The sequence below is a fragment of the Eucalyptus grandis genome, chromosome 4 (assembly GCF_016545825.1).
Source record: "Eucalyptus grandis isolate ANBG69807.140 chromosome 4, ASM1654582v1, whole genome shotgun sequence".
Taxonomy (NCBI): Eukaryota; Viridiplantae; Streptophyta; class Magnoliopsida; order Myrtales; family Myrtaceae; genus Eucalyptus; species Eucalyptus grandis.
The window spans coordinates 27,871,634-27,883,019 of NC_052615.1; the positions used below are offsets into that span (position 1 = coordinate 27,871,634).

General features: G+C 44.7%; 2 protein-coding genes across 2 annotated transcripts; both read right to left on the reverse strand.

Moving 5' to 3' along the window:
• Positions 1-1,045: 1,045 nt before the first annotated feature.
• On the reverse strand, positions 1,046-4,007 carry LOC104441608 (growth-regulating factor 8). Its single transcript, XM_010054761.3, has 4 exons — positions 3,090-4,007; positions 2,703-2,888; positions 2,223-2,532; positions 1,046-1,971 (listed from the first exon to the last, which is right to left on the reverse strand). The coding sequence occupies exons 1-4, from the start codon at positions 3,541-3,543 to the stop codon at positions 1,380-1,382; spliced, it is 1,542 nt and encodes a 513-aa protein (XP_010053063.2). The 5' UTR covers positions 3,544-4,007; the 3' UTR covers positions 1,046-1,379.
• Positions 4,008-8,344: 4,337 nt separating this feature from the next.
• On the reverse strand, positions 8,345-11,174 carry LOC104441609 (endoglucanase 1). The gene is made up of 7 exons (XM_010054762.3): positions 10,845-11,174; positions 10,533-10,742; positions 9,958-10,158; positions 9,770-9,862; positions 9,518-9,679; positions 9,303-9,414; positions 8,345-8,987 (listed from the first exon to the last, which is right to left on the reverse strand). Exons 1-7 carry the CDS (start codon positions 11,073-11,075, stop codon positions 8,497-8,499), a joined length of 1,500 nt encoding a protein of 499 aa, XP_010053064.1. The 5' UTR covers positions 11,076-11,174; the 3' UTR covers positions 8,345-8,496.
• Between the last annotated feature and the right edge of the window lie 212 nt (positions 11,175-11,386).

The window sequence follows — 11,386 nt, forward strand, 5'->3', positions numbered from 1 at the left end:
CTGTCGACTTTAAGTACCCCTGATTTTGTTGAGTCGCTTTACTGTCTGACTTGACAAAGTATCTACTTTCCTTGCCGGCTAGGCATATAAGGAAGTTCTAGGATTTTGGTTTTGTATGTATTCCTACATTTTGCCATTTTCTTTCATTGACTGACATATGAAGGACACAAATTTACATTGCCTAACATTTTCCCACAAGGACACCTCATCAAACATAAAATATAGCGTGTTCCAAAGCCCCGCCAACACAAGGATTCTACAGTTGAATTACTGGGTCAATATGCCTAGAACTTCACTTCGGATCGGAACAATTCGATTGGGTGTGCTGGGCCCAATCGGGCCAACTTCAGGCCTAGAGCAATCCTTTCCCCAAGCCCGCCCACGAAACGAATTATCGAATAAAACCATGTGCAGAACCTTCAGCTCGGGCGGGCCAGGTCGGCTCTACAGGGGAGCAAACATGGCCGAGCCCGCTCGTTTCCAGTTGCCGACCCAATGCGCACATAAATTTGCCAGATTGGCGGTCCTCTCGACCCGCCACCGCGGAAGGTCCATCACCAGGTGCAGTTTCGAAATCTCCACAAGATTTCAGAATGTTGTGTTAGGTCTCCAGATGCATTCAGTCCCTTTTAAGTAACAGCATGATGGCCAACTCGCGACCAATCAATATCTCCTTGCAAATTGAATCGTCCTATGATTTAAGTCGAATCGAAAACGTCGGCCTCAAAAACATACTAGACCCGAGTTCTTCCTTATAGGCTCATGATCCTTTTTCCACGTAGGATGTGACATTATTCCTGAATCCCGATGTCTGATGAAAGCTAACCTACCATCGTACGATTCCGATTCCACTGCTCGCCTCATCCTAATCGAACTTACTCCCAGGAAGGTCCACAATAGAAGGTACGAATTTGTGCAGATGCAAAAATATCTTCACGACTTGCACAAGCTTTTTGTCTTTTGTATGGGCATTTGGCAAGGACCATTGCAGCCATACCAAATTCAAATCACGAACTTTACCAGCCGGGAAATAACTCAGAATGAATGTGGAACCGATTCATGATTAGCAGAAGCAAGAGCATCGTGTCATCATTTCGCAATAAGTACACATCAGCCGTGAACAAACAACGATAAAAATGGACACATGGAAATCAGCAAGGCAAAGGAACAATTACAGAGCACCTGAAAGAAAGTACTTCGATCCTAAGATGAAAACATATGAAAACATATCGAACAAATTGGATCAGACCATATAAACGAATCGAAAATAACATTCCTTTTTTTGTTGCACTCACTGTTCAATTGTATCATCAACTCAAAAAACAAAAAAACCATCCAGTTCTACCTGACCTTCATTGGCGAAAGGATGGAGCTATCCTTCAGCTTATGAGATTAAGCTCATGCCCTTCATCTTTACTGGAGCTCCTACTGCTAGTAGGGGTGACACTAATGCGACCTTGAGGAGTCGCCTCGCATGCTGCCGCCATTCTCGCGGAACTTGCATTTGCAGTCCCCAGACAAAGAGCCTCAGCCAACGGCCCGCCCGGCGTCGTTGAACCCATCCATGACCCGGCGGGGCTCATCATCCAGTGCGGCGGCCTCAGATCCCCTGACTTCTCGCGCTCTCCACCCATTAAACCCGGGCCCATGTCCGTATTCTTGCTGTCTTCTTCTCCAATCCCGCACATCGTCAAACTGAGGGAGGAAACGGGCATCTTCTTGCCTGCAGAAACAGAGGCTGCCCTGTTTGAGCTGTCGTCTCTGTGCGGGGCTGACCATGCGTCGATGAAATGCCTGGTCTCATGCAGTTCGTGGGTACTTCCATAATCAGAGTATGAGCTCAGGGGCATATGTGGCTGCTTCAAATGAAATGGGTCGATTCTGTTGCAGGCGGCATGCATAGGCTGTTGGTGATGGTGATAGTCTTCTTGGCTGGGGATGGTCTCGGCCTTCATGAACCACTCCAAGCCCCTTCACGAGCGTCAGAACCGACCAGAACAAAAACAGCTTTAAAAGAGGCTTGCAGATAGTTACGCACAAAACAACAAAAGGAAGACAGAGAAAGATGTGCACAACATTCATTGCCCACTGGATAAGCACGAGGGATGCAATGAATTTTTTGAATCGATTAAAAAATTCGGGCCTAGGGTTCGTGTTATAGGGGGTTTTCCTTTTTCCTTTTTCTTTTTGTTTCATTTAAAGAAATTCTTCTCTTTGCTCACCTGGGTTGGTCATAAGCTGAGGCCGCCGCGGTGGGGAAAACTGAAGATGGGATTGGTGTCTGGTTGAGGAATTGAGGATTTTGGCACGAGCTGAGGGATTGAGAGTTTGTGGTGGTGACGTTGCTTTTCTTGGTGGTGGCGTTGGCGGCTTTTGTGTAATCAGCTTGCAATTCCACAGGCTTTCTTGAACGGGGACGGTTCTTGTGAGAGTGGCGCTCACAGTACTTCTGGTGAGGAGCCACGTCTCGCGAGCACCTCCATTTCTTCCCATCTGTTCTTCTGCACCTCCACGGCTCTGGATCAGAACCCCCTAAGGAAAGCCAGATAAAGAAACCATCTTTTTTAGCAAATCTCAAGGGAAAAGAAATGAACTTGACTTAAAAGTTTGAGCTGTTAAAAGTGAAAGACCGAGTATAAAGAAAGACGCGAATGACGTCAAGAGAGAAAAAAAAAGGTTGAAGAGGACAAGGAAATGTTTACTGTTGGACTGGGGAGGAAGAACTGTGGGCAGGGATCTGGTGATGGGCAAGATGAGTTCAGGACCAGCAGGCACAGGCACAGAGGTCAGCATGTGCTTGAGCATCATGCTCTGTCTCTCCATGTCCATCTCTTGCCACTGTGCTGCTGTAAATGGTACTCTCGCATTTGTAGATGCTGCCATTTTTCCTGCAACCGAACAACCCCAATTATTCCCAAAGGAAAATCAACAAAAGCTACAGAAAACTCACGCCTCCCTAGTCCATCTGCAGTCATATCCTCAATTCCAAAAAGACATAAAGAACCGTTATTTTTTTCTTGCTGATAATAAAGAAAAAAGATCGCTGAGAAGTTCTGATAAGGGGAGGAGAGAAAAGGAAGCAACTTTACCTGAGGAGTCAAAGACAGGAGCAGCAGCAGCGGCAGCGGAAGAAGAAGAATCAGCAGAGGCAGAGCCAGCAGCGAGCAGCGTGGCTGCTGCCGCTGCTTCTTCACCGACGCACGCTAAGTGATGGTTGCTCGCGCCCGAGAAGACGGACCCACCCAAACCGCCATAATACTCTCCAGCACCACCAGCAACTCCTCCTCTACCGGAGGATGATGGCGACAGCGTGTATTGCTGGTGGTAAGGATGGTGGTGATGTTGGTGATGGTGGTGGGGATGATGATGATGAGGCGGCGGAGGCAAGGACATGGACATCATCACCGGGGTCGTCTTTTTACGAGAATAGCCGTCACCGTTCTTGGGTTGTTGCGTCCTCAGACCCAGCCCGACATCGCACTCCTCCTCCCCAGCAGAAACCACCATCATCATCCCACTTTCGTTGCCGTTCCTCGTACCCATGATTGGTTTTCCTTTCCTTTCTCTCTGGGTCTCAACAAAAAGCGCCCTTTCCCATCAACAAGATGGCACCGCCCAGAAGAAGGAAAACCAAGGAAGAGAGCAGAGAAAAGGAAAAGACTTGGAGCTGAAGCTACTTCGATTTTAGCCCTCACCGCAAGAAATCAGGAAGCAAGACTTGGACGACACTGAACGTCCCCTCTCCCTCTCTCTCTCTTTCTCTCTCTCTCTAGAGCTTCCTCTCTCTCAATGGAAAAGGAAGGTGGTGGTGGTGGTGGTGATGATAAGAGAGGGAGGTGAAGGGTGGGGTTTAGCGGTGCCGCCATTTCGAGCCATGAGTATTGGTTTTGCTTCCTCAGCTTCCAACATTCGCACCCCTTTAGGAATACAGACAATCTCTCTCTCTCTTCTTTCTCCTCTCTCTTCTTCAATCTCTGTCTGTCCCTCTGTGAGGGACGCGCGGATACACGTACGCTTTGCCAAGAAACCTTTTTCGATGCCGTCTAAAGTCTTTAACACTGTTTAGCTTTACTGTCCGAAAAGAAGGACGGACAGGCCTTCAACGCTGTTAAAAAAACTAAGGGCCGCACGTTTACCTCCACTTATCTAATTCAGGGAGGCAAAGTACTCCCCCCCTTCGACCATTGCACAGGTATTGTCATTTTGCCCCCCCAATATATATATTTTAAAGATATTAATTTGTATTATCTATAAACATGAATATAATAAATTATTAGAACCACCGGCCGTGGTAACTCCGCTGGATAAGAGCTCAATTAATCCTTCTCCAAAAGTGAGGAGTTCGAGACCTGATTGAGGCATTTGGTCTTTTACGTGGGATGTCGGGATGATAGGTTTTCCATTAGCATCCTCCCGGATTTATCTCGCTGACTACTGGCTGTACGGGGGTTCCTGGGTCATAAAAAAGAAACATAATAAATTATTAGAACTTTTCAAAATCGTCCATTTTTTGTAAAATAAATAAAATCTTAAAAATATAATAATATCGATAGATTGATTCTCTTTTTATCTTTGTAATATCACCTATTAAATCTTGTAGCTAGATATTTTTTATTTTTTTTTTTATTTCTCGATCTTGATTGTTCCATTTAAAACATACTAGACATGGTGTGGGGCTGATAAATGGCTGTGAAGTGTTGCCCTCTCCCCCTAACTAGCAGTTGCTTGAATAAAGAGAACTCATAATATCACAAGAATATTTTTTTTTCTTATAAGAAGGAATTTGGAAAATAAAAATTCTCAGACTTGTACGTGGCTAATGGAGGGTGGCGGTGCCGTTGCTAGCCACCGTCAATGGTGGCCAAAGCCTAATCCAGATCAAGCAATGGTAACTATTTGAATTAACCGAGATAAAAATAAACCTTAGAGCTAAACTATAATTATCATGATATTTAATGATATTAAATGCCACTTTTCAGTATTTCGATAACTTTGTAACTCGGTTTCACATACCTTGCCATACTTTGAGTTTGCAAGGGAAAATAAAAATTAGGATAAGCTTGTTTATCAATTTGTATCTGTTTTCACAATTTGATTTGTTAAAAATTTTCTTTCTTTAGTCAACATAATCTGCAAAACCCCATTTCACGTGCCTAGAATAACTCTATTAATTCGGATCAATCCTTCAAATTAGTATTTCGTTTACAACGCGTCTCTCAAATTTCTTCTTTTTTTACGACGAGTCAAAATTTAATTGCCCTTTTGATCTTATGCATAGGAAAATAAGTATTTTTCCATGTTGCGTGGTTTGTCTCAAGCACATATCATGCATAGCCGAGCTCGTATATATTCCCCTATACAAATCTATCCAACATAATTTCGGGCGCATTTGACCTAAATAAAACGTGTTTGCAATAAGGTATTCTGTCGAGAATGGTAGAGCCGTTAATAATGTGTTGAATATGCTAATTTCCATATTGACTGTGATGAAGAGTAATAAACTCATCAGCTCTTGCTCCTCCTTTTAATAGTGATTATCTGCCACATGACAACCAGAACGAGAATAATCATTTTGGATGGGGAGTGAAAAGTCAAAAGTGCCCCCCTCCCCCGGTTGCATCTCCCGAAGTACACCAGAAGCCCGTCGAATATTTAATTAACACTAACATTTTGACTTTCATCTCCCTGGATCAAGCGTTGAATTCTTCTTTTTTTTTTTTTTTCTCGCACGCGATTCTTCTAGGCCGTTGACCGTCGCGGTCGGCTGGCCTCCCGACTGACTGACGGACCTCCCTCCGTCAAGAGCCGTCGCTCTCCGTCCAGCCCGACCGTTAAAAAGCAGAGAGCGGAGCGCATTGGAAGTCGCGACGGTGGGGTGGGGGTGGGGCCCACATGGGGTTTCGTGTGTGGACCGGTGGGGCGGGGACCAAATTTTTTTTTTTCTCTTTTTTTTTTTTTGGAGTTATGGGGGGTCGCATTTGATGTGATGCCCTAACTGAATTAGGATGCCTTCCCGGGGCTTCAAAATTTTACATACGATATTCCTACTTTCGTGAAATAAATCCATACTGATTCCGACCCCATTTGCTTTTAACGTACCATTTTTGCTTTCTCGTTATTATTTTTGTTTGCTGAATTGGTGTGTCGATTTGGGGGTCCGATGTTCAGCACATAGTTTTATATTTTTTCGGGGTACGACGAATGGCGTGATAATCGAAAAGAAGTGTGCATTGTATCTACTTTTTTTATTTTTTGGATTAACCAATTACAACGAAATGTCCTCATTAATGGAATTATGGACGTTTGCAATCAAATGAAATTCGTGGAGCATGAAAAGTAGTTACCAAAGAATGGTAGTACTGTCGGTGACCCTTAAGTTTTGTTCTCCTGGCCACGCTTAGACTTGCCTTGGGGACCTCACTTCGTAAGTGGTGTTCGGTTGGCCTTGATATCACAAGTACGACAAAATGTAATTTCTGTGAGTTTCATTGTGAATTGGTCACTTCTTTGAAATGGTTAAAAGTGTAAACATGTTACAAGCATAAGAGAAGTCTTGTGTTTCTGTAAGTTGATAGAAGATGATTTCTCTCGGAGCTAAGCTTTCATTGAGATCTTCATGGGTCATCCTATTATGGACGGTTCCCTTCTTAAGCATATTTGGTTCTTCCGGAGGTGCTCTTAGACGAGGAGAAATATCACCTATCACATAGGACCAAGCTCATCTCTACTGTTGATCACGTGCTTTTCACGGCGTAGGAAACTAAATCAAATTCCAACATCAAATTTCTAAGGCGTATCTGTATATAACTAATGAGGAGATGGGCATTGACCGATGCATTTTGACTCTCTCTCTCTTTTGAATTTTGTCCATATGAAAAACAAAAGGATGTCGTGGGTTCCTTGTCCGGGCTAATTCGCATGTACCCAAAGCGGGCAATGATTATGGGCACCATGCTCTGGTCACTTGTCAGAGAGACACTCCCTTTTTTAACTTTGCTTTTCTTCTCAGAAAGAGGTACGCCTCAGGACCACCACCGCCCTCGCGCCTGCCACAAAGGAATTGGAGCCCTCCCTCCCCTTTCCATTCTGCACTGGGAAATTATCACATGATTAGCCCTTTTCAATCGTTCAAATTTCAAGGTCAAATCACGTGCTGACTTAGATTATCACATGATTCGCGAAAAACCATCGTTGGAAAATCTCAAATCGCAATGAAAGTTGCAGAAATCAAATTTGTTTACGCTGGAGATTAATAATTTTGGCCCATAGGTTGATTAGAAAGTTCATTTTAGTTCACGGTGTTGATTTTTTTATCTTTAAAGATAACGTGCGAGGCCATTTTGGGCTATTGGCGGGCTCTGATGTAGCCCGGTATCCTGACCCGTCCAGAACAGCCTCGGTAGCAAAGCCCGAAAAAGTCTTGATGTGAAAAGACGAGTGCTCATAAACTATTTATTGCTTCTATAGATGACGTTTACTCTCCCCAATTTGGAAATAAACATAAAATTATTTTGAAAGAAAAAAGCTTTGAAAAGAAATGATTCCACGTTTCAACATTTGAAAAGATTGAAAAGCCGTTTCGGGAATCAAGTAAAAATCAAAGCGTGAAAGTTTCAATATTTGAAAATCAAGACGTTGAAACTATGATTCGCTCATAACGGCCCTCGGTCGGGGTTTTTCCCAATGAGCGGAAATGGCGGAGAAAAACAGGGTGTCTAGACGATTTCATTTTGATATGGGCTTTCATTCCAGATAGACAAGAAAATTCGAAGTGTCCGAAGCAAGGATTGATGAAATCTCGTGAAAAACCGAGCGTGCAAAGAAGCAAACCCGACCATTCCTACGAGATCTCTCAGAGATTGCGCTTGACAATTGCTGCTTTGTTTGATAGCACATAGCAGTACCAGTGAACCGACCCCAATTGAAACATGAGACGGCTTCAAGTTTAGTTCACATTTTTGCAGGATGCACTAAGAAAACACGATCGCCTGGTGAAACAGTTATGACAGATCGTCGTAGCGTTGCAAATTTTTATTAGTAGCGGACGCGTTGCCCGGTTGATCGGTAGGAAGTTTCATCGCCACCCAAAATCTATTAAAGTCATTGCAGTGAAGGTATAAGATGTGCAGAGGTTTGTTCTGGCACTTGATTAATTAAAGCCATTCCGATGTTTGTGCTTGATTGATTCCTGATCATCTCTTTTGTTCAAGTCCAGTTCTGATGTCTTTTGTGGAGGGCTGATCATACTAATCTATTGTTCCATAGTGGATCGAAACCATGTAAGTTGATTTTCTACTTTCCTTTTGAACTTTTCTTATGATCATGGATTCACTGAGCAGCCATGAGAAGAGAAAAGCATAATTTCTTCTTGATTATAGCATGGAGATCCTGCAGATTCTCATAGAAAGAAACACTCACACCTCTATCCTTCTTTGCCCTACGATACATCAACTCTTCCTAAGAAGGCAAAGCAAGGAGGGCGTCATTTCAGTGTCCTTAAGCTGCTTTGCCAGAGAAGAAAGCGAGCGCGCCGACGAATGGTGCGTTGATATAAGTGGCAGGTTCGGACTGCTGGTAGTTGTTCCTGTCGTCGGCGAAATGATCATTGTTGTCCGGGCCTCCAATGATGGCCCCGACAAGCACGTTCGGGTTGGGCGACCCTGAGTAAAGATACTGGAACCCATCGTTGCACGAGATGCGGCTAGGGTGTGATTGCACGGAAGGGACGGACGATCCCCTGTGGTGCACATGCAGGGGGTACTTGTCACCGAACCCGACCATGTATGATGTCTTGGCTGGGTTGTCCCCCAGGATGTAGTCCACTTGCTTCCTGGCCTGTGTGATGAGGCTCTTGGCCGTGACGGTGGTGGCGCCGCATGAGATGGAGACGCCGTTTGTAGCAAGGTACTTGGCGTAGGTCAGGAGGAGGAACGAAGTCGACGTGACGTACTGGAGGTTGCTCGCGCTTCCCTTGTAGAGAAGTCCTCCTGAAAAAATCGATGGCCTTATGAGTTTTTCTTTCTCAAGCAATCGATTCAATGGATCAAGTAAATCCTTATTGTGTTGAAAGAGAGTGCAGAGGTAAATGCAGAGTTCGGACTCACAAATATAACTAGATAACAACTATGACATAAGCGATTGCGCTATGATATGAAATGAAATAGAATAGGGCAAGTATCATTTGGGATTGCTGCTCGAGTTGTTTATGGTGCAGCATAGATGACTTCTCCATTACATTGATTTATAAAACTGTTGTTAATCACATATTCACGTGTGAACGATGGAGGGGATTCTCTGCTAACCTGGTGTGTACTGAGCCTGGAAGCTAGACGTTCCGGGGATCAGAGAGCATATGTAGTTGTCCGAATGCGCTTTGTACACTTGAAATTCTTCCGAGTTCTTCTCCAAAAATCCCTGGAGTTTTTAAAACCCACCAAACTCGTGAGTAGGCCTATTAGACATTATCATCTGTGATGCCATAGATCAAGAGACGAGACAGAAAATCTGATGACGGAACCTTAGATAGGAGGATTTTGGTTCCAGCCCTCTTGTCGTCCCAACTGAACGAGTAGTCATCGTCGTCGGCACCCATAGTGTGGCCGTTCGACTGTATGTATGCCAAGTACGAGCTGTCCTGTGAAGCTCTATGGATCCATGAAGCACCCCATAGCAGCTCATCCTGACGTTGGAAAACAGAAATGAGTTCAAGAGTTTTGATCGACTCGAGAATTTCGGACAGAGCTAGGAGGAGATTTTCAGTGAGGCTTACTTGGTATCCTGAATAAGAGCAGTAAAAAGGGCAGACGGCTGAATTGAGAGAGTCGCTGTAGGAACCTCTGTACTTGTCCGCAAAGTCGAAAACCTGCACGAAAATGGGCGGTGGTAGGTTTCGGTGAGTCCCATCAAGTGCAGAACCAAACTGCAAAAATTTAGGTAGGTGCGAGCATATTTTGTCACCTTCTTGGCAGTTTGAAGCAATTTGCTCGAATAAGAAGGGTCGGAATCTTTGAACACTATCGAAGCTGCGGCTAGAGCTGCGGCCGTTTCAGCGGCCACGTCGGATCCTGGGTTTTGAGCTGACACCTTGTAGACGGTCCGTGCCGTGTCCATGTCTTCCGGCCTCTCCCAGCACTTATGGTCATTGTTAGGATCTCCAACCTGAACCACGCAAAACCTTCATGCTTTGGAAAAGTTTTCGTTAATGTTCGAGACGGTCTCTCGAAGTCAACATTCGCTGCACAAATTTACCTACCCGTTCGGTCAGAAGACTGCGCTAGATTAGATTCTACTGAGGTAAAACATTGATGATTACGATGCATGGGAACTTCTGTCTCATTATAGACTCTCCAACATAATTGCTTTTGTCTCCTTTTCATTTAGAAGCAACAAAACAAACTCACTTTGGAGTCTGAATTTTCACCCCAGCAATGCTGTTTTTAGCTCTTTTTTTTCTTTCGACTGTGGTTGGAATTTGGTAATTGAAGTTCTGATGCATGTTAATGCATGAAGAAAAGAAAAAAAAAGTAGCTCACTTGGACGTATAAGGTTCCTGGAGTAGCAGTTGATGCTTTCAACAGATAATCAGCACTCCAACGAACCGCGGCTCGGGCGTTCTCGACCTGGCTCGGCATCGAACTGCCAAACTCTATCACACTCCAAGCGAGCAAGGTGGTGGTGAAGGCCATGGGGAGCCCAAACTTGACATTGTCTCCCGCATCATAGTACCCTCCTACCAAGTCCACCTGAAAGCCAGAGATCATAATAAAAAAAACCATAATCATTTCGTGAATGAAAAAACCTTCAGTTGAAGTGTCACGAATAAAGCATCAGATAGTCTCTCGGACATTAAATGACGAGCCGTCAGACAATCCGGAGTTGCCCCTCCACGTGAGCCGCTGGGACGATGGCAGCTTCCCCGACCGCTGCCCCTCGAAGAAGAGGATCGACTTCTCGAGAGCCACGGAGTAATCTTTCGCGGTGAATGCATCGCAAGAGATGCACAGCATCGAAAGCAGAGCGAGGCACAATAGTTGCACCAATAGAGAAGGGGCTCTGGGAAGAGAAGGCAAAGCCATTCCCCACAACCGTCAAGGCTTTCAAGAATACAAAAACGGTTTGTCTTCTTTCTTAAGAGGTTGTGGGGGGTGTGCGGAAGTTGGAAAGTGGCGATGTGGAGGAGGAGGTGGAGAGGTGGGTATTTATAACATCAGAGGTGCTGTATCATACAATTCATTATCCTAGAAAAGTTGGAAAAAAACAGCCCTCGAGTTCGTTGGTCGTTGAGGGAGAGAGGAGGGTGGTTATTCACGGGATCAACTGCGCCAAACCGGATGTAATGTAGTGGGGACAACCGGCACGCCTTCTTCCGAATTGTAGGAAAGTTGCG

Coding starts and splice junctions, on each gene's coding strand:
- LOC104441609 (XM_010054762.3), bottom strand. CDS start 11,075: ATGGCTTTGCCTTCTCTTCCCAGAGCCCCTTCTCTATTGGTGCAACTA. Junction 10,159..10,532: donor CAGGAACCTTATACGTCCAA/GTGAGCTACTTT, acceptor TGCGTGGTTCAG/GTTGGAGATCCTAACAATGA. Junction 8,988..9,302: donor CCAGGCTCAGTACACACCAG/GTTAGCAGAGAA, acceptor CGATTTTTTCAG/GAGGACTTCTCTACAAGGGA.
- LOC104441608 (XM_010054761.3), bottom strand. CDS start 3,543: ATGGGTACGAGGAACGGCAACGAAAGTGGGATGATGATGGTGGTTTCT. Junction 2,889..3,089: donor TCCTGTCTTTGACTCCTCAG/GTAAAGTTGCTT, acceptor GTTCGGTTGCAG/GAAAAATGGCAGCATCTACA. Junction 1,972..2,222: donor TCAGCTTATGACCAACCCAG/GTGAGCAAAGAG, acceptor ACGCTCGTGAAG/GGGCTTGGAGTGGTTCATGA.